Below are 23,207 nucleotides of genomic sequence, written 5' to 3' on the forward strand. Positions count from 1 at the left end.
CAACCCTTTGGAAATCCCTGTCTTTCCAGGAAGAGTTCTGGAACCCCCTTCACGTTGCCTCGTTTGGGAGATAAGACTGGTTCTTCATCCACCACCGTGACTTGACTGTCTCAGATTATTTTAGACATACAATGACAAATAAGCAGAGCATTACTTCAAAGTGCAGTCTTAAACAGTAGCAAAGTAAAAGTGGATATGTATGTTTTCATAGCTTTTTCCTAAATGAAAGCAAAAGGCTAGAAGAGGAAGGTCATTTGCACACTTAAGGTACGATCTTTCCTTAATTTTTGGTTCTCGACAAAACATCTCTAGTAACAAAATAGAGTAAAAACATGAAGATCTGCTGCATGTAGCGTGCACTCCTTTAAGGCCAGCAGTAGGGAGGCAGAGGCAGGCAGACCTCTGTGTGTTCAAGGCCAGCTGGTCTCCAAAAGCATTTTTCTCAAACAAACAAATCCATCCTATGGCCATTATGTTATAGGGTTCAGAATATAGCATGCCCAAACATCATCAATTGTTCATAATTTTTATGGGGTCATTAGCATAGTCTGATCAATTTATCAGGACATTCCCCAAGAGGTCGTTGCCTGTAACAGAGGCTCTGACATCCCTTCTTACCGAGTTCTGGTGCGGACCTGATAAGCCAAAATTGAACAGAGCAGAAAGGTTTAAAGTTCAGGAAACTGATGCTGAAAGAGGCACACAACGCACTGGGGGTTCTACCTACCTTAGCTCAATGCCTTACAGCTTCAGCCCTTCTTGGGACCTTAAGCTGGAAAGTGACTTGCGAGGCAGAGAAGGGGTGCAGAATCCTTCAGAAGATCCAGTAGGTGAGCTGTGACTGGTTAGCCCTGGAGCTGCGTCGTGGCTGGAAGGTGCAGTGACAGCTCTTTCAGGGGAATATATAGGGGCCAAATCCTGTGGTCTTTGAGGATAGGGGAACCCTTAACTCTAAATACGTAATGTTTAGCATTGCATAAAGGATGGGCACGTGGGAATTCTGGGACGTGTCTAGGTCTCATTTGCGGCATGAATGGGACATACTTAAATCCTATCTGTGGTTATCTGAAGGGCACAATTAGATCATGTGAGACCGATGTATGCTCATGCCAGACCATATTGTATCATCTCAGGAAGGGTCATATATGCTGCACTCAGAACTGTCCTTATCTTAGGTCTAGGGTGTGTCAGGACATGTCAGAGAGAGCCAGACCAGTCAGTGTGTCCCAGGTCTCTGTTAAAGGCATTTATTTAAGGTGTTGTACTGGTCAGATGGAGAAGATGTGATGGAGCATGCAGCAGCCATGTGAAGGCGTGCTGAGGCATGTTGTGCCCTGTGAGGCTGACCTTTGCTTTCCTCCTTGCTGCAGCCTGGTCTGGTCTTGCCTCACCTCCTTCCTCTTCCTTGCTTCTTTTGTCTCTGTCCCCTTCCTGTCTTGCTGTGCTTGGAGGGGAAGTGGACAACCCTGGGGCCGGGAGTCCTGACCCGTTCCTAAAGTTCACCTTTAACCTTTCCATGGCCGCTGATTGATTTCTTGCCTCCTTCTTGGCAGCTGCTGTGGTGCCCAAGGAAATGATATTTTATGGCTTCTTGAAGCCTTGGCTGGGTGAGTACCTCAAGGTCAGGGTCAGGAGACTCCCTTTTGGGCCTGGGGAAAAGTGCCACCCTTGCCCACTTCTCTCACTGCCCTCCTAGGGGATGGGTTGTTGGTGAGTGCTGGTGAGAAATGGGGCCACCATCGCCGCCTGCTGACACCTGCCTTCCACTTCGACATCCTGAAGGCCTATGTGAAAATATTTAATAAGAGCGTGAACACCATGCATGTAAGTCTTTGTTTATATGTGTCCGTCCGTATGGGATAATTTCTTTTATAACATTAAAATTATTATTTTTTATGTATTAAATATATGTATGTATTTGAGACAGAGTTTCAACTGTCCTGGAACTCACTCTGTACCCCAGGCTGAGCTTGAACTCACAGAGATCTGCCGGCTTCTGCCTTCTGAGAGCTGAGATAAAGGCATTTGCCACCACCACCTGGATATATATATATATATATATATATATATATATATATATATATATGTGTGTGTGTGTGTGTGTGTGTGTGTGTGTGTGTGTGTATAATATACACATATGTGTGTCATACATGTAATATAGTTTATAATGTTTTATTTATATACATTTTTATATATTTAAAATTTAAATATGACTTGTATTTATATCTAAATATAATATATATTTAAAATATATAACATATATTTTATTATATAGCTATTATATGTATAGTTGTTGTTGTAGTATGTGTAGGGGACTTTTGCTTGAATATAAGACTGTGTGCTCACTGGGCATGGTGGCACATGCAGCAGGCAGAGCTTCATGATTTCGAGGACAGCCTGCTCTACAAAGTGAGTCCAGGGCAGCCAGGGCTATTAAACAGAGGGACTGTCTGGGATAAAACCGCAAAACCCCAAAACTATGTGCTCTTTGAGTTCAGAAGAGGGCATTGGATCTCCTGTAATGGGCGCTATAGACAGCTATAAGTCACTATGTATGTAGTGAGAATCAAACCGGGGTCCTCTGTAAAAGAAACACATGCTCTTAACCTCTGAGCCCCCTGCCCAGCCCCATATGGGTAAATTCTGTAGCCACATACCAATTAACATTTATTGAATACCTACGAGGCCACAGAAGTACTATGCCAGTTCCATGATCTACATTGTTGTAATTTTCACACTGTCGTGAAGTAGAAACGGGTATGCCAGTTACATTATGTATGCTGAGACTCGGGCCACAGAGGCCTGAGCGCTCATTCAAGTTCACCTGCCATAAGAGAGTATGTGTGGAGGAACAGCCATTGAAGTGTGGCCTATCAGGCTGCAAACGAGGTCAAATGAATTGCTGCTAAAGGTTTACCAAGTGGGAACTAGGAGAGGAAAATGCTCTGGCTGAAGCCCATGCAGACACCTTTAACTCAAAGATTCTGACTCCCAGCCTTGTGTCTTCTCCTACCCAAGTCTGGTCTATTCTGGAGTTAGCTGCCTGGGGTAGAGGCCCAAGTGTAATGTGTGTGTGTGTGTCCCAACCAAATCTGGCCTATTCAGGAGTCAGCTGAATGTGGTAGAAGCCCAAGTGGTGTGTCTGGTTTTGTGTGTGTGTGTGTGTGTGTGTGTGTGTGTGTGTGTGTGTGTGTGTATGGTGTTTGGAGTTGGCCAGGAGCTTAGGCTTAGTTCGGTTATCTTCTCTGGCCAGGCCAAATGGCAGTGCCTGGCCAGCAAAGGCACCACCCGTCTGGACATGTTTGAGCACATCAGCCTTATGACCTTGGACAGTCTTCAGAAGTGTGTCTTCAGCCTTGAGAGCAACTGTCAGGAGTGAGTCACTGTCTTTGCTGGGACCCTGAGTACAGATCAAGGGAAGAGGGTTGAGGAGGTGTGGTCCCTTTGCCCCCACTGGCAGTCTCAGGATGCTGAGGAGCTGGGGAGCAGGGTCCTGGGCAGCGGTGAGTATGGTGGGTATGAACAACCTGGGAAACTGTTTCAGAGGACAGTTCATTTCCTGGGGCTAGCTTTATATAGCTGGAGTCACTGGGGAGTAGAGGAAAAAGGACAATGGAGGAAGTGTTGCAGTGGGGGCAGGGACCTTCAAAGCATATCAGCTAGGTTAGCAGATGGCCACTCACGTGATTTCTGAGAAACCAGTTCCCTGGTGGGGAAACAGAAGTTTAACTGGCTTTATTCTGATGTGGCCTTTGTTTCTATGGAGTTTGAGTAGGCCCAAGCCTTATTTGGGTAGAGAGTGGCCCCACTCCTGCTGTGCTGAGATATATCCAGACTATGTGCAATGCTCTACCATTCGTCATCTGGCTTGGGAACCCACAGGGAGGGAGTACTGGCCAGAGGGAGCAGAGGGGACTCCCTGGAGGACAGGAGAGATAGAGATAGTGATAGAGATGGAGAGGGAGAGGGAGAGGGAGAGGGAGAGGGAGAGGGAGAGGGAGAGAGAGAGAGAGAGAGAGAGAGAGAGAGAGAGAGAGAGAGAGAGAGAGATGGCCTTTCAGGGAGTTAGGGTTGTTTGGATAAAGGCAAGGAGATGTGCGTAAGCAGGCAAGGAGAGGGTTCTTGTCAATGTCTGAGTGAAGGACAGGAGAAGGAAAGGTTATGTTTGGCTCCAGATTTCAAGGGTTTCAATCCATCATGGTGGGTGGGAAGGGCATCATGGAGCCTCTCCCAGTAAGAAGGCCAAGAAGTGGAGAGGGAGAGGTGGTCTGTCCAGCAAGCTTTTTCCTCCATCTCCTGGTCTTCCTTCTGGGCCTCTACCTATGGGATGAGATTGTCCACCTCAGGGTGGGCTTTTACCCCTGAGCCAGTCCTCTGGGAAACAGCCTCACAGAGGAACACAGAAATGTGCCTTATGAGGATTAGGGATGTGACTTAGTCAGTAATGTGCTTACCATGCAAGACCAGAGACTTGAGTTCAGGTCCCTTGCACCCCATTCAAAGCAAAACCAGGGTGATTGATATCTTCAGTTCAGTGCCTGAGAGAGGGTTACACGGGGAAATCCCTGGAGGTCATAGGTTAGCAGAGTCAGTGAGCTTCTGGTTCAGTGAAAGATCCTTTCTCAAACACCAAGGTGGAGAGAACTTAAACAAGATGCCTGCTGTCAACCTCAGGACTCCACATGCAAGCGCACACATATGTACCATCACTCATACATGAAGCAACTATATAAGCATGTACATACAAGGTATACACACACACACACACACACACACACACACACACACACACACTGAAAAAAGGTGATTTAATCTAAGCTGATACAGGGTTAGTAATCACAGGGCACTTAAAGTGCCTCCCTTTCTCTCTAACGCAGAGTTAAACAGTGCCCCAGATCCACTGCCTTTCTCTATTACTTACTTTTTGGTCGCTGTAATAAAATACTGTGATCTTATGGAAGGAACAGTATATAGTTCTTAAGGGGAAGTCCGTAATGGCAAGGAGGCCATGGTAGGTGACCGCTGAGGCAGAAAACCACCCAATCACATCACAATTGCACCCCGAGAAGCAAAGAGCGCAAACTGCCAGTGGGGCAGGGATGAAATTCTCAAAGCCCACTCCTCCAATGAGGCTCCCATCCTAAAAGTTCCATAAGCTCCAAAAGAGTGATATCAGCGGGATCAACTAGGGACCAAATGTTTCAGTACACACTGGGACACACTTCTCTGCAAATCATCTATCTATCTATCTATCTATCTATCTATCTATCTATCTATCTATCATCTGTCCCTTACTTCCCTCTTCCTTCCTCCTTCCTTCCTTAGTGGTATCTTACTATGTTGTCTAGGCTAGCTTGGAATTGAGTAGGTACATCGGGCTGGATGTGAACTTATGATCCCCATCCCCTCCATCTCCTGAGTGTTGGGCTTGCAGTCACAAGCGGACGTTTCCAGCTAGTGGGCAGATCTTAAGGATGGTATATACCCAAGGAGTAATGGAAGGCATTTAATAAGCAGTTGGGAGTCATAGTCACAGCTCAGACTGGACAATTGTCCCAGTAAAGGAATGCCACGTAGATGCAGGATGCAAGGACCCAAAGAGGAGTATATGAGCTTGATACAGAAAACAGGACAGATTTGTAAGGAAACAGGAAAGAACAGATGGAGTCAATGTTGACTGAAAGAGAGGTGGGAACAGTACCATATCTACCTTTAAGTTCTGGGCCACAAGGCCACTCATGGGAGGCAGGAAGCAGAGGGAGGTGTGCTCGGCTAGAGCCCTGTCTTGCTTAAATCCTGGTCCTGGACTCTCTGGCTGGAACCTCTCTGGAGTTTCATGTGTGTTACATTGTTTCTTCTGTCTGGCATGCCTTGCAGGTCTCCCAGCGAATACATTGCTGCCATTCAGGAACTCAACTCCCTAGTTGTGAAACGGCACCATAAGCTCTTCCTCTTCGTGGACTTTCTGTACTACCTCACTGCTGATGGGCGGCGCTTCCGCAAGGCCTGTGACCTGGTGCACAGCTTCACAGATGCCGTCATCAGGGAGAGACGCCGCACCCTCTCTAGCCAAAGTGTTGATGCGTCCCTGAAGGCCAAGGCTAAGACTAAAACTTTAGACTTTATTGATGTTCTCTTGTTGGCCAAGGTGGGTTTATGTGGGATCCAAACTGACAACTGAGAACCTTGACATTAAACGTTAGACAGAAGCTGGACTTGATCAAGACGGTATTTGGGAAGCAATAGATGGTGTTTATAGTAAGTGAGGACAGAATACAAAGATGTGGTAGAGGTGACTCTGTTGGACACTGTATGAAGGAGCAAAGGACAGGGCAGCAGGGAGTGAAGGAGGAAAGCTGCAGGCACAGGTTATGGAGAGGTAGGGAAAGCATCCTGTGTGCACAGTGGGCATCAGAGCCTGTGGCAGGTCAGCATCAGGACTTGTCAGACGTGGAAAGAGTTGAGGCTCCTGGTTTTCGTCTTCAGGATGAACACGGAAGGCAGCTGTCAGATGAGGACATCCGAGCAGAGGCTGACACCTTCATGTTTGGAGGTGAGGGTCTCAGTGTAGGGCTACAATGAGGGTAGGAGTCTATCAATCCCAATTAGGCATTGTGGGGAGACATCAGATCTTCCATTCCAGTTATCTACCCATTTCCTTAGGGACATGGATGCCTACTTACTGCTCACTCTGGGGTGCTAAACCATCCCAGACACCCAGACCTTCCTGTCTACCCCTCAGGCCATGACACCACATCCAGCGCGCTCTCCTGGATCCTGTACAATTTGGCGAGGCATCCGGAATACCAGGAGCGCTGCCGGCAGGAAGTGCAGGAGCTCCTGAGGGACCAAGAGCCTGAGATTGAATGGTGAGACCAAGTGCCATGAATATAGCAGTGAGCCAGGATGGTAGTTGCTATTTTTGATATCAAAAAAATCACACTTACACATCATTCACTCATTCAATCATTCATGTGTGAGTGTCCGTGCTGGGAGTGTACATGTACTAAGTACATGTGTGGAGGTCAGAGGAACTTTTAGGAATTGGATCTCTACCATGTAGGCTCTAGGGATTGAACTCAGGGTGTCAGGATCCGCAGAAAGTGTCCTTACTCGAGGCTCTACCTCCCCGGCCCCACTCTTGTTTTTTCTTGGTCTAGTTACGTAGTTCAAGTGGGCCTGGTACTCAGTGTCCTTTTTTCATGTGTCCACCTCCTGGAACTACCTGACAAGCTAGGGCATCGCTTCTTAAATCTCTACTGTCTGACCCCCCACACCCCACCCCGTGAATTCCTAGTTCATATCCTCCATCTACTTTTCTCTAGGGTTATGTGTCCTTTGCTTGTTGATTTGCATGAAACACACACACACACACACACACACACACACACACACACACACACCACATGATAATAGGATCACAGACAGCCCTGAATGACTCCTTTGAATACTGTGTGGTCCATGGTATCTTAATACATAGACTCTCCACTTTTGTGACTACCCCTTCCTTTTGGGCTTTTAGATTCAAGCTTTTGGAAATTTAAGAATTCCCGGTGTTCTGTCACAAAAATGCTTCTTATGCTATCTTATTTGGACTTGATAGATTATTTATTCCCCTTAACCAGTCTGGTAAGGAGTTGGGCAGATGGAGAATTGGTAAGTAGGCACAGAATTGCAGACAGTTAGTGGCGCTCCCCACACTAGCCCATCTGTGGCTAACAATATAATGTGCTGTGTACTTACTCTCGCCACACAGAAATGACAAACTTTGAAAATGGCCGATGTCATAACGAACCTTATAGGTTCAGCTTTTCAGATGTGGAAGAAAAACTCCATCCTCTAGTCAGAACAGACAAACATTTATTTTTACTTATTCACCTTTAAACAGATTTATTTTCACTTCTGTTTGTGTGTGGATATGTACACACGAGTGTGGGTGTTAGGAAGGTCCTCAACAATAGACAGTCTCCTAAAGCCCAGGCCAGCTTTCAACTCAACAGAGAGCCTAAGCTACCTTTGAAAATTTGATCCTCCTGCCTCCACCTTCTGAATCTTGCCTGCCTCCATTTAATTTTTAAAGGTCTCTCATTTAAATACATGAAAACATTTAAAGACATCCTCTTTTTTTGGGTAAAGATATATTTTGATAAGTATGATTTTCTTAGAAATGTTCCTAAAAATGTCAAGTCAATTTCCTCAGTATTTTTTGTTGTTGTTTTGATTTTTCTAATGCTTTAATCTTTGGTTCAGAGTTGAGGGTACTGGCTCATTCCTGTTCTCCCGGCAGTCATGAGGTGGAGACAGAAGGATCAGTTCAAAGCCATCCTTGCCTATACAGGGAGTTCAAGGCCAGCTTAGGCTACATGAGACCTTGTTTAAACAAACAAATGAACAAACAAACAGAAGAACCATATATCCAGGCACGGCAGCACAAGCCTTAAATTGAACACTTGGAAGACAGAGGCAGGTGCATCTCTGATTTTGAGTTGAGCCTGGTCTACAGGAAGTTCCAGGCTAGTCAAGCCACAGAGTGACACTTTGTCTCAAAAACAAAGTGAGATCCATAAAACAGGACTGGTGTGATGGCTCAGTGGGTAATGTACTTGCTGCTACCATGAGGACTTCGGTTTGAATTCCCAGAATCCATGTAAAATGCTACCCCAGCGCTGGAGCTCAGGGGCCAGGAAATTGGATTGTGCTGGCCAGCCAGTCTAACCTAAATACTCAGTACTTATGTTCAGTGAAAGACACTGTCTCAAAACAGAAGATGGAGACAGACAGAGGAAGATGCCCCTGGCTTATCCAACACATACACATAAAAATGAAAATAATAAAATGAACAAATGCTTTTTATTCATTTTAAATTAACTTTAATTTTTAAAATTATTATTATTTTTTATTCTTTTTAAAATTAACTTTGTTATAAGACTAATGATCACCTGTGCACATGTGCGTGCGTGCATGTGTGTGTGTGCGTGCGTGTGTGAATGTTAGAAGACAACTCTTGGGAGTTGGTTTTCTTCTATCCCCTTGTGCGGGCTGGGTATTGAATTCAGGTTCTCAAGTGTGGGTGCTAATCCTTTAATGACAAGCCACCTAGCAGACCAGGGCTTTGTTTTTACTCCCTGGATAATTATGTGGTGGTTTCTTAGGGACCACCTGGGCCAGCTACCCTTCCTGACCATGTGCATCAAGGAGAGTCTGCGGCTGCATCCCCCGGTTACCAACATCTCTCGCTTCTGCACCCAGGACATTACGCTCCCAGATGGCCGGGTCATCCCTAAAGGTGTGGACTCTATGGGGGAGGTGGCTCCTGGTGGTTCCCAGGGGCAGCACTGACTTCCCTTCTTGTCCAAAAGGGAGCGACTGCATCATCAGCATCTTCGGGGTTCATCACAACCCTTCAGTCTGGCTAGACCCTGAGGTGCGACCTTGCCTACTCCCCAGTTCTGGGACCGAGGGAAGAGATGCGGCCCTTGCCTAGAAAACCAGAGCTGTCACTCTTCTGTCTCCATATCCATCTGTTCTGGGACTGGCTGGTGTGCAGAGAGATGCAACCCATCAGCCTAGTCTTGGTTGATCCACACAGGTCTATGACCCCTTCCGCTTTGACCCAGAAAACCCACAGAAGAGGTCACCTCTGGCTTTTATTCCTTTTTCTGCCGGGCCCAGGTAAGGCGAGAAGGCTTGGGGTGGACAGATCGTGATCTGGGGGCTTTCGCTGGGGACAGGAGAAGTTGGGATGGTTAGGTTCTGGTTGGAAGGTGGAAGGCGGGGCTGATCTGTCTTGGGCGCCCCCTGCCTCTCAGGCTGGCCAGGAGCAACAGGGACCTTGTCCAGTTTAAACCTTGGGGGCTGGTTGGGTCGCGGTGCAGTCCTCACCCCACCTTCCCGCAGGAACTGCATAGGACAGACTTTCGCGATGAGTGAGATAAAGGTGGCTCTGGCGCTGACGCTGCTGCGCTTTCGCATGCTGCCGGATGACACGGAGCCGCGCCGGAAGCCGGAGCTGACCCTGCGCGCAGAGGGTGGGCTGTGGCTGCGAGTGGAGCCGCTGAGCGCAAGCGCGCAGTGAGTGACCCAGCATAGGCCTGTCCCCCTCACTTTGCTCTGCGGAAACCAGAATAAGCGGAGCCTCACCGAGAGCCAACAGGCGGCGCTGCAGGACAACAGAGACCCTCTGGTGGCCTGGATGATAAGAGGGGAGGCCGAGTCCAAGAGCCTTCCCTTTTGTTTCCTGGGTGATGCACAGGGCTTGCAGGCTGATGAGACTTGCACCCAAACTCAAGCATGGACTTAATTCTTTTGACGATAAGGGGGCACCATAGATTTTTAAGCAGGAGAGATACAAGGTTTACTGACAGGTCTGAGGCTCTGTCACCTAAGCATACACTACTGTTTTCTTCTTTCTTTTGTTTTTGACACAGGGTCTCACGATGTAGCTTTTAGTGCATAGACCAGGCTGGCCTTTAACTTGCAGCAAACCTCTGCCCTCACCATCCTAGTGCTGTAATGAGAAGAGTGGGCCGCTATGCCTGGCCTGTCATATGTGAAAGGCTATTTGTAGAAATGAAGGGCAGTTTCTTAGGACACTGTCTGGGAGCGCCTGACAATGATGTTAAATGCCTCTGGGGGCTTGTGATGTCCCAAGGACACTAAAGCAGCTTACATTTAAAATGGCACCACACTTGGCAGGCTCCCTGTGAGCTGCTGTTCTTTCAGCTTCCCCACTTATTTCTTTTGGGGCTGTGGGAGGTGGCTCAGTTGTGGGGACAGGAGGATGCCATGGCTTCAGAGGCCAGCCAGTCCAGCTGAATCAGAGTGCTCCAGGGTCCCTGAGCGATTCTGTCTCAGGGAATAAGGTGGAAAGTGATGAATGAAGACACGTCACATAAACTTCTGACCTCATAAGCATGTCTCTGTATGGCATGTACTAGCCTGGGCTACATATAGAAAGTTTGAGGCCAGCATCATGAGACCTTGTCTCAAAACTTAAAAACACACACAACCAGAGTTTTATATAACTTTGACTTGAGAAATGACTTAGAGCAAAAATATAATCCTTAAGAATCTCTAGTGTTCTGTTCTTATTTATGGAGTGTCTTTGAGTTTTGGTACCCCCTTGGTTGAAGCCCAGTCCTTGCACATAGTAGGCAAACCCTCCACTGCTGAGCTAACATACCTTCCTGAATCTGTTATTTTTCCAGTGGCGTGTGTGTGTGCGTGCATGCATGTGCGCATGCTTGCGTGAAGGCATCTCAGGGTTGATGTTAAGCGATGCTGTCACCCTCTTTGAGACAAGGTCTCTCGTTGGCCTGGAGCTCACCAATTAGGCTAACCACGATAGCCAGTGAACTCTGGAATCTTCCTGCCCCTGCCCTCCCCGTGGTGAGGGTATACATGTGTACCACTTTACACCCAATTTTAGGAGGGTTCTGAGGATTGAACCCTTAAAAGGCAAACACATTATTCCCAGCCCCTTAAGTGTGATTTTAAATGGCCACGATCCACTGCCACTAGTGACCCCGTTCTAGGATGTACAAGGTGATAATTATTATTATTATTATTTTTAAGTTTCTAGACCACAGTCATCTGCATTGAAACCTGAGGGGAAGGCTGCCCATGGTGGTGCATGCCTGTAATCCCAGCCTTGGGAGACACATGAATCTTTCTGAGTTCCAGGCCAGCCTCATCTACATAGTGAGTTCCTGGACAGCCTGAGCTATGTAGAGAAACCTTGTCTAAACACTGCCCCCCTTAAAAAAAAAAAAAAAAAGAATGCGAGAGGAGCATTACTCATCATGCATAGGTCTTGGACTTTGGGAAAAATAGAGGTGACAGGTGGCCTTTGGATTTGACTCTTTGGGAATGCTTGTCTGCAAGGGAGAGCACACAGTAGGTATTTTGGAAGACATTTGGGGTGGACTATTTCAGTATCTGGTAATTGTGCAATTTTAGCTACCACACTCTAATGGTTTTATAGCCTGTCTTGAATCCTGCAGTTGTATTTTCATTTTTGAATATTTTTTGGGTCACTTATGTCCTTTGTGTTTTCATAGATGTCGCAAGCAATGTATCTATTAATACAAAGAGTTCTGCTGGGACTTTGAGTTTTTATTACATTAAAGAATCAGTTTGAGTGTAATCATCATCTCACCATATTGAGCCATCCTGTCCATGAACACGGTATGCCTTTGCCCAGATTTGTTTCATTAATATCTTGAAGTTTTCATCACAGATATACCACATATATTTTGTTAGACTTTTATCTGAGTGCTCTTTCATAATGTATATTCAGTAATGATTCTTGGAAAAATTTACTTACCATTTATTGTTATACATAGAAGGAGTTGAAATATTTTTTTCATTTAAAATTACTTATTTGTTTAACATATATGGTTGTTTTGTGTGTATATATGTCTGCATACCAGAAGAGGGAATTGGATCCCACACAGTTATAGACAGTTGTGAGGCACCATGCAGGTGCTGGTGATTGAACCCTGGACCTCTGGAAGAGCAGGCAGTGCTTTTAACCACTAAGCCATCTCTTCGGCCCTCAGTTTTTTTTTTTCTTAAAGTGGAATATAATAAACATTTTAGGCTTGCATGCTCTAGTTTTCCAAATGAGACTGCACTTACTCCCTTCTCTCACTCTAACATCTTTGCAATTTAAAAACCATTCTTAGCCCATAAACAATATAGAAAGACACCTGATGCATGGATGGCCACAGTTTGCTGAATATTGGATATAGAGCTAGAAATCAGAGTATAGTGACATGGCCATAATCACAATGCCTTTCCCATGGCCTTGTCAAAAGTAATTTGTTTGTTTTAATGTTATGTGTATTGGTGTTTTACCTGCATGTATGTCTGTGTGAGGGTGCTGGATATGCTGGAACTGGAGTCACTGATAGTTGTGAACTGTCACATGGGTACTGGGAATTGAATCAAGGTCCTCTGGAAGAGCAGCCAGTGCTCTTAACTGAGCCATCTCTCCAGCCCCTGCCTTTCTTTGTCTTTCCATCAATTCCTTGTGAGCTTCGTATGATGAACCCCAGTCCCAAGCATCTTTCCGTCTCCTCAAAATAAACTCTCACACACAAACAAACAACAACAAAACAAAGCATAAAAAACATCTCATCGTGGAAGCTGTAGTGTGTCACAGTGTGTCCACAGTACAACCCTCTGACCACACGTCTTCACTTGCAAATGTTCATTGCAATAAGTCATCAGTCTGGCCCAAGATCTCTGGCTTCTGTGACACCATCAATTTTGTATATTCATCGGGGACTCCTCTGGGTCATCCCATTGCTACCCTATGCTATGGATATCCTGCAGCTTTGGGTCAGCAGGACTGGCCCCTTCACGTGTTCCAACTGTGTATATGTGAATATGTAAATTTTTACAAATATGTGTGTGCATATACATGTAGTTCATTATGTTCTAAATGAGTTTATACATTGTATTGGTGTCCTAGCACATGAATGTGTGTGGGCATATTTTCGTCAGAGTCATTGAGTAATGAAATTGTCCACACCAGCTGTGCTCATGGCAACAGACAGTGTCACAGCTCCCTGCTCCAGTACCTGGGTCTGACCCTTGGAGTTCAGGCTCCACACTCCAGACAGACACTGGAAGCAGCCCTGGGTCTACATTATGACTGGGATGACTCTGAGATGAGTGGTCCCTGCTCTGAACTGAACACAGGTTGTCCAGAGTGCAAACTTCCTTCAAGCTGCCTTTACTTCCTGTCTCCCATCTCCATCCCACTTCCCCCAGAGTGTTCCTGGTGTTTCCTGGGATCCCCTCCCAAAGAGATGCTTGGCAGTGGGAACCTTGTCTGGTTACCCTGGAGTCCTTGCACTGGGTCTGCTGCCGGTGAGTTCAAACTAAAATGTTGTGCTGTCTGGCTCCTCCAGTCATATTTTTGGGTCTTGATTAACAAGAAGGGATTTGAGCTCAGAGGGGAAATCACTTGCTCAAGTCATACACTGTTGGTAAGTAGCAAGGACTAGCCTTAACCTTGGTCTGTCTGATGCCAAGACAGGTGCTCATTGCTTTCCTAACAGCCTGCTAAGGGTCAGAGAATTCATGAGAGTATTCACAGTGGTGAGTTCCCTGACTGTGTGCCGGAGGACATGAGCATCAAAGCTGGTGCCCATGCCATCACTCTGTCATAAGGCAGGTGTCAAAGACATGCTCTTTGCTGACCATGTATTAAGGAACACTGTGAGCTCCCCCGTCTCTGTTAAGTGTAGGAATTTGCTTATAAATGTAAGAATATACATTTGGGGCAGGACTTAGCAGGGCTGGCTTTTCTATACTTTATTGAACGTTATCTAGGGTAGGTCATCTCAGGGGGATGGAGACATTTTTCAAGATGACTAGCTCCCATTATGGACAAATGGCTGAGGAGCTCATGCCCTTTCAGACAAGGCCTCTCCATGGGGCTGCTTGGGCATCCCTTTAACATGTATGCTGGAGCCAAGATTGTGTATTCCAGTGGGATGCAGAGAAAGTTGTGCTCTGTTTATGATATAAACTTCACTGTCCAAGAAGTCATGGACATTGTGTAGACCCAAGGAGAGTGGGACTTGACTTCATCCCTGAATCAGGCAGGGTTCTTCACAGAAACATCAATCAATCAGTCTCTCTTTCTCTCTCTCCCACCCCTCCCCTTCTCTCTCCCTCTCTCTCTTTTAGTATGTGTGCCCAGGGGGGCAGTTGTGAGCCACCAGATATGCCTGCTGGAAAACAAACTAGGGTCCTTGACAGGAATGGTACATGTTCTTACCTCTGAGTCAACTCTCCAGCCCCATGTTCTTGTATGTGTGTGTGTGTGTGTGTGTGTGTGTGTGTGTATGTGTGTGTATAAGTTTTTTCTTATACTGATATTTATTTTGACAGAGAGTCCTGATGTAAGTATTTAATATCTTAATAATTTTTGTATAGGTCTGAGTGTGTTTCTTCATGTGTGCAAGTATGATTGTGTGTGTGTGTGTGTGTGTGTAGGTCCGAGGACAATCTGGATTGATCCCCACTTTTCCACCAGGTTTGAGACAGGTTCTGGAGCCTTCTGCTGTCCTTCAGCATGTAGAGCAGTGCTTATCAACCTGTGAGTCATTTACTCCTTTGGTGGTCACCTAAGACCATTGTAAAAACACGGGTGTTTATATTATGATTCATAAACGTAACAAATTATAGTTATGAAGTAGCAACAAAAATAACTTTATGGTTGGGGGCCACCACAACATGAAGGATTATATTAAAGGGTCTCAGCATTAGGAAGCTTGAAGCCTTTGCTCTAGAGATAATCCTGACTCCACCTCCCATCTACCTGCAGGGGTACAATGAGGGTGGCAAACATTCCACTTCTGTCCTACAAGATGTAATTTTGACCTCAATGCAAAATGCACTTACTTAGTTTCCAAACCTGCCATCCTTTAAGATAATCCCAGCACTTACTATGTAGTGGAAATAAACATGTTTTTGTTCTGATCCTAAGTGTAGGGTGTGAAACAGACTTGTGTGAGGGTGTGTGGCGTTTGTCCACTGGAAACAGACTTGTATGAGGATACACAGTATTTGTCTACTAGAAGTGGAACTGCTTTTTGTAGAGGTCTTTGCCAACTGATAAACAGCCTAGTATGGACTCTGAGCGGAGATATACGTATGAGCCCAGATCCAGAGGCTGGACTTTTTGGTTTTGGCATTGCTTCCTATCGTTTGGCTGTTCAGTGCTCCACATTGAGACATTCCTAAAGAGAAATGCTCCAGAGAAGGCTTCGAGGTTCTGGATTCTGGCCGCTTCAGTCGCCTTTGCTGAGTCGCTGCTTTGCTGTTTAGTGCATCTGCTCGAATCCTGACAACAAAGAGTGGAATGGCTCCAAGGAACTGAATCTAAAACGGTCTACTTCTCCTGTCCCTGTTAACATCTTTTCTCTCCTGGCTAGGGTAGGTGGGTTGGAAGGGAGGTATAAACATTTAAAAAAAAAAAACCCCAAATAAAGTAGCTTTGAAAATGTTCAAATCCTTCATTACTCAAAAGTTCTAACTCCACAGTTTCTTTGGAGATGTGAGGGGAGCCCTTACTAACTCCACAGTTTCTCCAGAGACCTTAATTGTAAGGCTTTATAAGAAACAAACGAGAAACTGAAAACCCACCTACTAAAGTATTTCTAATATGCATGGGGCAGAATAAACTTCCCAGTCCAAGATAGAGTAATGTGAACATGGAAAGGAAAAATAGGAAAAGAAAAAAAAAAAAAAAAAAGAAAATGGAAACCCATCAGGGAAAGAAAGAAACAAAAGCAGAAACCTCTGCAGCGCCATATGCAGCATCTAGGACTCTTGATGAAAGCATCTCTGCTCCAGCAACCCTTGGCAGTCTTGTCCCTTCAGCTGCTTTTTTGGAGCAAACAGTTTCTTTTTTGGTCAGTTTCTACTTTTTGTGTGAAGTATTCCATGGTAGACATCTCATTCTCCTGGAATTTCCCGACGTACTAGGGTCTTCGTATCAACTAAGCATCAGAATTCCCAGCACCGTGCACCAACCTGTCAAGGTTTTCCTGAGACACGTTGCCCAGCTGCAGAGGCTTTCTGGTAGCCTGGTGCAAGCCTCCAAGTTTCCCCCATCAACCAGTAGTTTGTGATGTTGTTGACAAGTTCTGCTGCGTCCGTTGGCTTCTCTTTGCCTGTGAAGTTGATGCTGGGAAAAACAAGTTCCTAGGTGACCATTTTGGAGCAAGGAATCACTTCCGCAGCATTCTTGTTTGGGATTTCTTCCTTTCAAATGTAGTTATATTGTTTTAAGCTGAAGCCATCGGTGGTTGCGGTTTTGCCTTCAAGGCGCCTGCCCTAGCGTGCCAGTCAGGATTGGAAAGTTCCCTTTAATGAGTTAATCTCTTGAGCACGACCGCAGTTTGCCCCTCATTGTCCTTGTCTGCAACTTTAAACTGTCTCACACTGTTTTGTTTAAACGCCATGCTTTCATCTTTTTGCCCTGCTCACTGCTCTTTCAGAGGAGACCTTGATAGAAAAAAATGAACACTAACTATAGCACACAACCTGAAGACTGAGGCTCAATTCCTAGGACCCACATGGTGGCTCGTAACTTTCTGTAACTCCAGTCTCAGGGCATCTGACTTGCTTTTCTCTGCAGTCACATGGAGTCAGGCATGTATGTGGTGCACACACATACATGCAAACAAAACATCCATACACACAAATAAAAAGTAAAAACATTATGTTGAGCTGAATAGCCATGGTTTCAATCCTCACAAGCCTTATCCTGCTCTGTTCCCTGTAGTGTCCTTCCTTGTGCCTCCTCCTGTGTAGATTCTTCTAGAAAAGTGAATGTTTCCTTCAGATGTCTACTTCACCCAGAGTTCAGTGTTATAAGTAGTTGTGTAACTGCACGAACTACAATGACAAGAATGTGCTTTTAAGTATCCACAAAGTTGAATAGTTTACTAGGGGAAAGGGGAACAACACTTTGTGAAAAATCCCCTGGGGAGGAAGTCATGCAGTTGCTTTATTCTGATCTATCGTGGACTGCTAGCTCCACAGGCCCTCATTTCTGGTTTGAGGGGCTCTGAGCTGACCCACCTGGAGTTATCCACTGACCACTGCTCTTATCTTTCTATCTCAGTCACCAATCAACTACCTTCACACACCCTATTTCAGGACCTTGAGCTTGCTTTTATCTGTCAACCTTTGAGCTGGCCCACCCAATTGTCCATTATGCCCTGGCTTTGGAGGACTGTTGGTCCCTCACGGATGGATTCAGTGACTGCTAAGTCCAAGACATGGTGATGTAGGGCAGTTTCTGGACAACACATGCTCCTGTTAAAGGCAGTGCCCCATTTTGTGCTGGGAAGACAATGCTCTGCCGGTTTGTTCTTTCTTGCCTGTACCGCTTCTGCTCATAGCCTTTCAGTCAGACTCCTCCCCTCCACACTTCCGCTTTGAACTCTGACCCTTCAGCCTCCAGGTGTGTTTTCCCAGCTATGATATTTCTCTCTTCAGCCTGATCACGGCTGGATTCCCTGGTCTAGTTTTCTTGGTTCCACCCGGGGGCTGGCCTGCTACAGGCCAGGACTGAACTCTGCCCAACTGTGCAGCTGATGAGCAGAAGAGTTCCAGAGCCATCTCCCCCCCCCCCCGCTCCCACCTCACCCCCCCCCCTCCACCGCCCCAGTTCTGCAGTGAGAAGTTCTGCACATCCCCATCATTAAGATGTGCAGAGAAGCTGGCGGGATGCTCATGACCAGGTAGACTCGAACCTGTACTTCCGCCTTCATGCCGATTATCTGCAGACTGTTGGCCTTGGAAAGGCAGGCGCGGCTGTAAATTTGGTGGCCAAGAGTCACCTTTGGCCCTGACTCGTGGGGGGTGGGGGGTGGGGTGGCGAGCATTCTAAAGATCTTCTATCTGCTTCTGTGTGTGTGTCTGATGCGCCGAGTTCCTCCCTTGCACTCAGTCAGCCGTAAACCCCCCACCCCCCCACCGCCCCTAGCTTTGGCCTGCTGCCCAGGCAGGAAGGAAGTGAGCCTGGGAGGGATTGATTGGTTTAGCCAGGGACAAGCCCAGCCCCCTGCAGTTAGGAAGGGGATAAACGCATTTCACAGGGGAGGAGAAGAGGTCTTGGGGGACAGACTGCTCCTGAACTAAGGTACCCGCCTGGGGCTATGAGGCAGGAGAGGGGTCCTGGCTCTGACCAGGACGAGTTTATCAGCATTGAGGTGGCTCCGTGGAGCCAATCGGCACCAGTGACCCTGAGTTTCTGGAGCCAATTACCTGTACTTCAGGCAGACCCATGTCAGAGCCATGCTGTTTAAAGCAGCTCTTTCCTGTGTCTTCCTTCCCCTTCTTTTCTGTCTCACTCTGTCTCTCTCCCTGCATCTCCCTCCTGTCTTTGCTCTGCTTCCAAACCACAGTCTTAGCCTTTCTTTCTTCAGTAACTCGGGAGTTTCCCGGTTCCTCCTCTTCTGAACCCCTGTGTCTGTCTGCTCTGCAGGATGCTGCGGCTAAGTGTGTTTGGGCTGGATCTGGGCTCTGTGGTGGCTTCCCCGTGGCATCTTCTTCTGCTTGGAGCCGCTTCCTGGCTTTTGGCCAGAATCCTTGCCTGGACTTACTCATTCGGTGAGAACTGCTCCCGCCTCAGATGTTTCCCTCAGGGCCCTAAGAGGAACTGGTTTTTGGGCCATCTGGGCATGGTGAGTATGGGAGCACACAGGACTGGGGTGTTGGGGTATATGTGTTCCTTAGAAGTCAGGAAAGGTCTGGAGCCGGAAGCAAAGAGAGCAAAGTGAGCCCCTCTCTCCTCACACCAGCACATCTGTTTACCTTTCGGTCAAACCTGTGCTCAGAGGCCTTGCCTTTTCCTTACCTGGCACCAGCCGCACTGTGGGTCGTATTCTCACCCGAATGAGGTTTTCCCTCATTCCTGGATGCTTGTCACATTCAGCAGCTCCCACGGTGAGGAGCATAGAGTAGCCACATGCCTGGTATGTTCAGTCTCACTGTTGTTGGATTTGAGGCCTTCCTGCAGTGGGTCGAAGGTCTTGCCTTTGTCCTGGCCCATCTCTTTTGGTTTCAGATCAGTGCCTGCACCTCTTGGGTTGACACTTGCCCTATAGGAATCAGCGTGAGATTTTTACCTCCGCCTACAGGGGTTTTTTGGGACCAGAAGAGAGATTGTAATTTTTTTTTCATCCCTCCAACCCCTTGGCCACTCTCCCCTCTGGAGGAGAGAGACTCTTGCTAATGTCTGGAGGATGCATTAGTGAGCTCCCTTATGCACTCTAGGCCAAAGGTGAACGCTTTCTAACATTGGTAGTGTTCGTGTGTGCTAAGCAACGACTTTATCCCAGACCCACATCACAGCCTGACCAACTTCTCTCTGGTCTCCCCATAATGACTACACTTCTGGGGAGGGAGGAGTTCCTGCTCGGCACCCATCCCTGGTCACCAGGCCCCGTTGCTCCATGCTGCACTGCCTCCCTGTTGCAGAACCTCAGCTTGGGTTTTGATGTCACTCATAGTGCAGATGTTGCTACCAATGCTTTTCACTGAAGTCCTGCTTTCTGTCCACACAGCCCTCTTTCCTTTCAGCGTTCTCATTTAGGAGACTCTGGTCTGATGTCCTTGCAGCATCACCATTCTTTGCACGCACACAGCTCTCACTCATCTCACCATAGTTCAGGTACCTATCAAAACTCATACTTTGAAGTTCTGGATAACTCATTTTTCCTTTAGACATTTGGAAAATCGTTGGAAAATCTTTAAAAAAAAAAAGATTTATTTATTTATTTATTATTATTACATATATAGTTCTCTGCCTGCATGATACCGTCACTTTTTTTTAAAGATTTATTTATTTATTATTATTACATATATAGTGCTCTGCCTGCATGCACACCTTCACACCAGAAGAGGGCCATCAGATCACATTATAGATGGTTGTGAGCCACCATGTGGTTTCTGGGAATTGAACTCAGGACCCCTGGAAGAGCTGTCAGTGCTCTTAACTTCTGAGCCATCTCTCCAGCCCCGAACATCATTGCGTTTGATGACCCCAAACTCTCATGTTTTCTGGTGTGTTATCCACAGAGATACTCTCCATTCAGATGACTGTTCCCATCCATCTACCTCCAATATGGCTCTTTCTGCACTAAACCTCCAGTCAGCTTGCTCTCCCGCCTCCCCCCTGCCTCCTTTTCCTCCTCTTCTTCCTCTTCCTTTGGATTTTTTCAAGATAGAATTTCTCTGTGTTTCTCTTTGTAGCTCTGGCTGTCCTGGAACACACTCTGTAGAGCAGGCTGGCCTTGAACTCATAGATCCGCCTGCCTTTGCCTCCCAAGTGCTGGGATTAAAGGCGTGTGTGCCAGCACCCTACGTCTGCCACTTTCTTATGGATAAAGAATCGTCGTCATTGGTTGTCCCCTCCCCTGCCTGCTTCTCATCTCTGTCACACTTGTGATTCCAGGTTCCTGAATCTGTCTGTCTGTCTGTCTGTCTCATTTCCTCCCAGCTCTCTGGTGCTTTGGCTTCTCCATCTTTCTAAGAGGCTCCTATTTGGTTCCAGAATGATGTTCTCGCTTATCTTCCCTGAGGCCCCTCCGTGTCCACCCCTTTTCCCGGCCTTTCCACATGTCTCCTTTGCCACCCTCTCTTCTTCCCTCCTCTGTCTCTTTTGAAGCTGTCTCCTTACCCCAGGGAGCCAGCTCCTAAGTTGGCCATCAGTTCCCACCTTAGATGATGTCCAAGTTCACATCTCTCCTGAGCTGGGAACTAAGATTTGGAAGCCTCCACAATTCCTTGCTGCAAATCTGGGGAGGTATCTGCCCAGAGCTGGTGTTAATGGGCAGAGCTGGAGTTAGGGACAAGTGAGAGGGTTGGATGGAACGAAATTATCTGAGAGTTCACTCCCAACTGGAGTGGAGGAAGGCGAAGTGAGGGAGGAAGAGGAGGAGAGATAGATGATTCAGCTGAAGGAAAAAATCCTATAGGAAAAAAGATACACAGACAAAGAGAGGGGAGAGGGAGTGGCTAGATGAAGGAAATCGCAATAAAGACAGAGGAAGCAGAATTATGGTGAGGAACACACACAGACACACACACACACACACACACACACACACACACAGACACACACCTCTATCTCTCTAACCATTTTCTTTTGCTACCGGCTACTTAGCACATCTATCAATATTATCTACCTATGTTATTTATCATATATCTGTGTCTGTATCTTCTATATATCTATTAGCAGTTTGTCTGTTTATCGTTTGTCTATCTATGTATCATAACTTCCTCTATCAAGTAGTTAGACACCTGTCATCTAAAATTCAAAGCATGTGTGTATAAATGTATCTCCTACCTAGCCATTGATCCTTCAGCTATCTATATCTGGGTCACAAAACGAAGTCGTGAGAAGAATGATGCATTGGGGGGAGGGGCGGGTGTAGATAGACACATGGACTCAATGGACTCAGGAAGAGGCACATGTACTTGAATTATTGACTCATCAAGAGACACAGATGAATGACCCAAGCAGGAGGGTGAGAGGGATGGGGCATGGTGGGTAGAGGGCAGGCACACCAGAGACAGTCTGCCTGGACTGGCTTCAACCTTCTCCATCCCCAGATCCAAAGCAACGAGGAAGGCATGCAGCTGGTGACTGAAATGGGCCAGACCTTCCGAGATGTCCATCTCTGTTGGCTAGGACCCGTCATCCCTGTGCTGAGGCTTGTTGACCCTGCATTTGTTGCCCCCCTGCTGCAGGCTCCAGGTATCTTTTCTAGGATCTCAACTCTTGGCTTCTCTGTCTCTTATCCAAGCTCTTTCTATCCCTGGATTGACCAGGCTGAGCAGCAGATGGGGCTGTGTCCAACTGCCAACCATGTCTCTGCAGCTAACCTGTTGAATGACTTTGGATAAGGTCTTGAATCTCCCTTGCTGCTAAAATCAGTTTGAGCTGTGGGTGATGGAAGCTGAACCCAGTGTGGTCTAGGCCAGGAAAGAGAATGTATTTTCTGGTGATGTACTCAGTGGTAGAACACTTGCCTACCATGAACAAAGTGGAAGGTTCCATCCTTGAATTGGGAAAAAGAAACCTTTCTCTTTGATGAGCCTTTTTGAGTGTATATGTGCATGCATACACTTGTGAGTGCATATGTGTGGGTCCAGGTTCATGTGTGTGTGCATGCCTATAGAGGACAGTGGATAACCTGAGTTGCTGTCCTTGGGAACTCTATCTACCTTTATGGAGACCAGATCTCTCACTTCCCTGGAGCTCACCCATTAAGCTGGACTACCTGGCCAGTAAGTCCCAGAGATCGTGCTATTGCTACCTTCCCAGCAGTAGCACCATCATACAGGCATTTAAAAATATTTATTTATTTTTATTTTTTATTTATAAATAAAAAGCATTTATTTATTTTGAGGTATTATGTAGCTCTAGCCGGCTGGAATTCACATTGTTGACCAGGTTGGCCTTGAGCTCATAGAGACCCACCTGTCTAACTGCCTCCTGAGTGTTGGTATTAATGGTGTGCACTACTATGCCAGACCTTTATTTTTATTGTATATGTATAAGTGTTTGCCTGCATGGATGTATGTGCACCACATGTATGCAGTGCACTCAGTGGCCAAAAGAGGGCGTCAGATCCCTTGGATCTTGAGTTACCTGTGGTTGTGAGCTG

The 23,207-nt window shown here is 46.6% G+C and overlaps 1 protein-coding gene across 3 annotated transcripts in view; it reads left to right on the forward strand.

Annotated features, from left to right (window-relative positions):
* Positions 1-23,207, forward strand: part of LOC127211016 (cytochrome P450 4F5) — a 38,700-nt gene that overhangs the window by 8,559 nt on the left and 6,934 nt on the right. Inside the window, exons 3-12 of one of the 3 annotated variants that reach the window (XM_051170842.1) lie at positions 1,554-1,607; positions 1,697-1,824; positions 3,254-3,375; positions 5,878-6,148; positions 6,487-6,553; positions 6,743-6,869; positions 9,153-9,286; positions 9,360-9,424; positions 9,590-9,672; positions 9,898-10,190. In XM_051170842.1, coding sequence (XP_051026799.1) covers positions 1,554-1,607; positions 1,697-1,824; positions 3,254-3,375; positions 5,878-6,148; positions 6,487-6,553; positions 6,743-6,869; positions 9,153-9,286; positions 9,360-9,424; positions 9,590-9,672; positions 9,898-10,075 — 1,229 coding nt within the window. In that variant the 3' untranslated portion in view covers positions 10,076-10,190. Of the gene's footprint in view, positions 1-1,553; positions 1,608-1,696; positions 1,825-3,253; positions 3,376-5,877; positions 6,149-6,486; positions 6,554-6,742; positions 6,870-9,152; positions 9,287-9,359; positions 9,425-9,589; positions 9,673-9,897; positions 10,191-18,824; positions 19,218-22,149; positions 22,295-23,207 lie in introns of those variants that run through there. The other 2 variants (XM_051170843.1, XM_051170844.1) reach the window with 2 other exon arrangements.

This window comes from Acomys russatus, chromosome 28 (genome assembly GCF_903995435.1).
Source record: "Acomys russatus chromosome 28, mAcoRus1.1, whole genome shotgun sequence".
Classification (NCBI taxonomy): domain Eukaryota; kingdom Metazoa; phylum Chordata; class Mammalia; order Rodentia; family Muridae; genus Acomys; species Acomys russatus.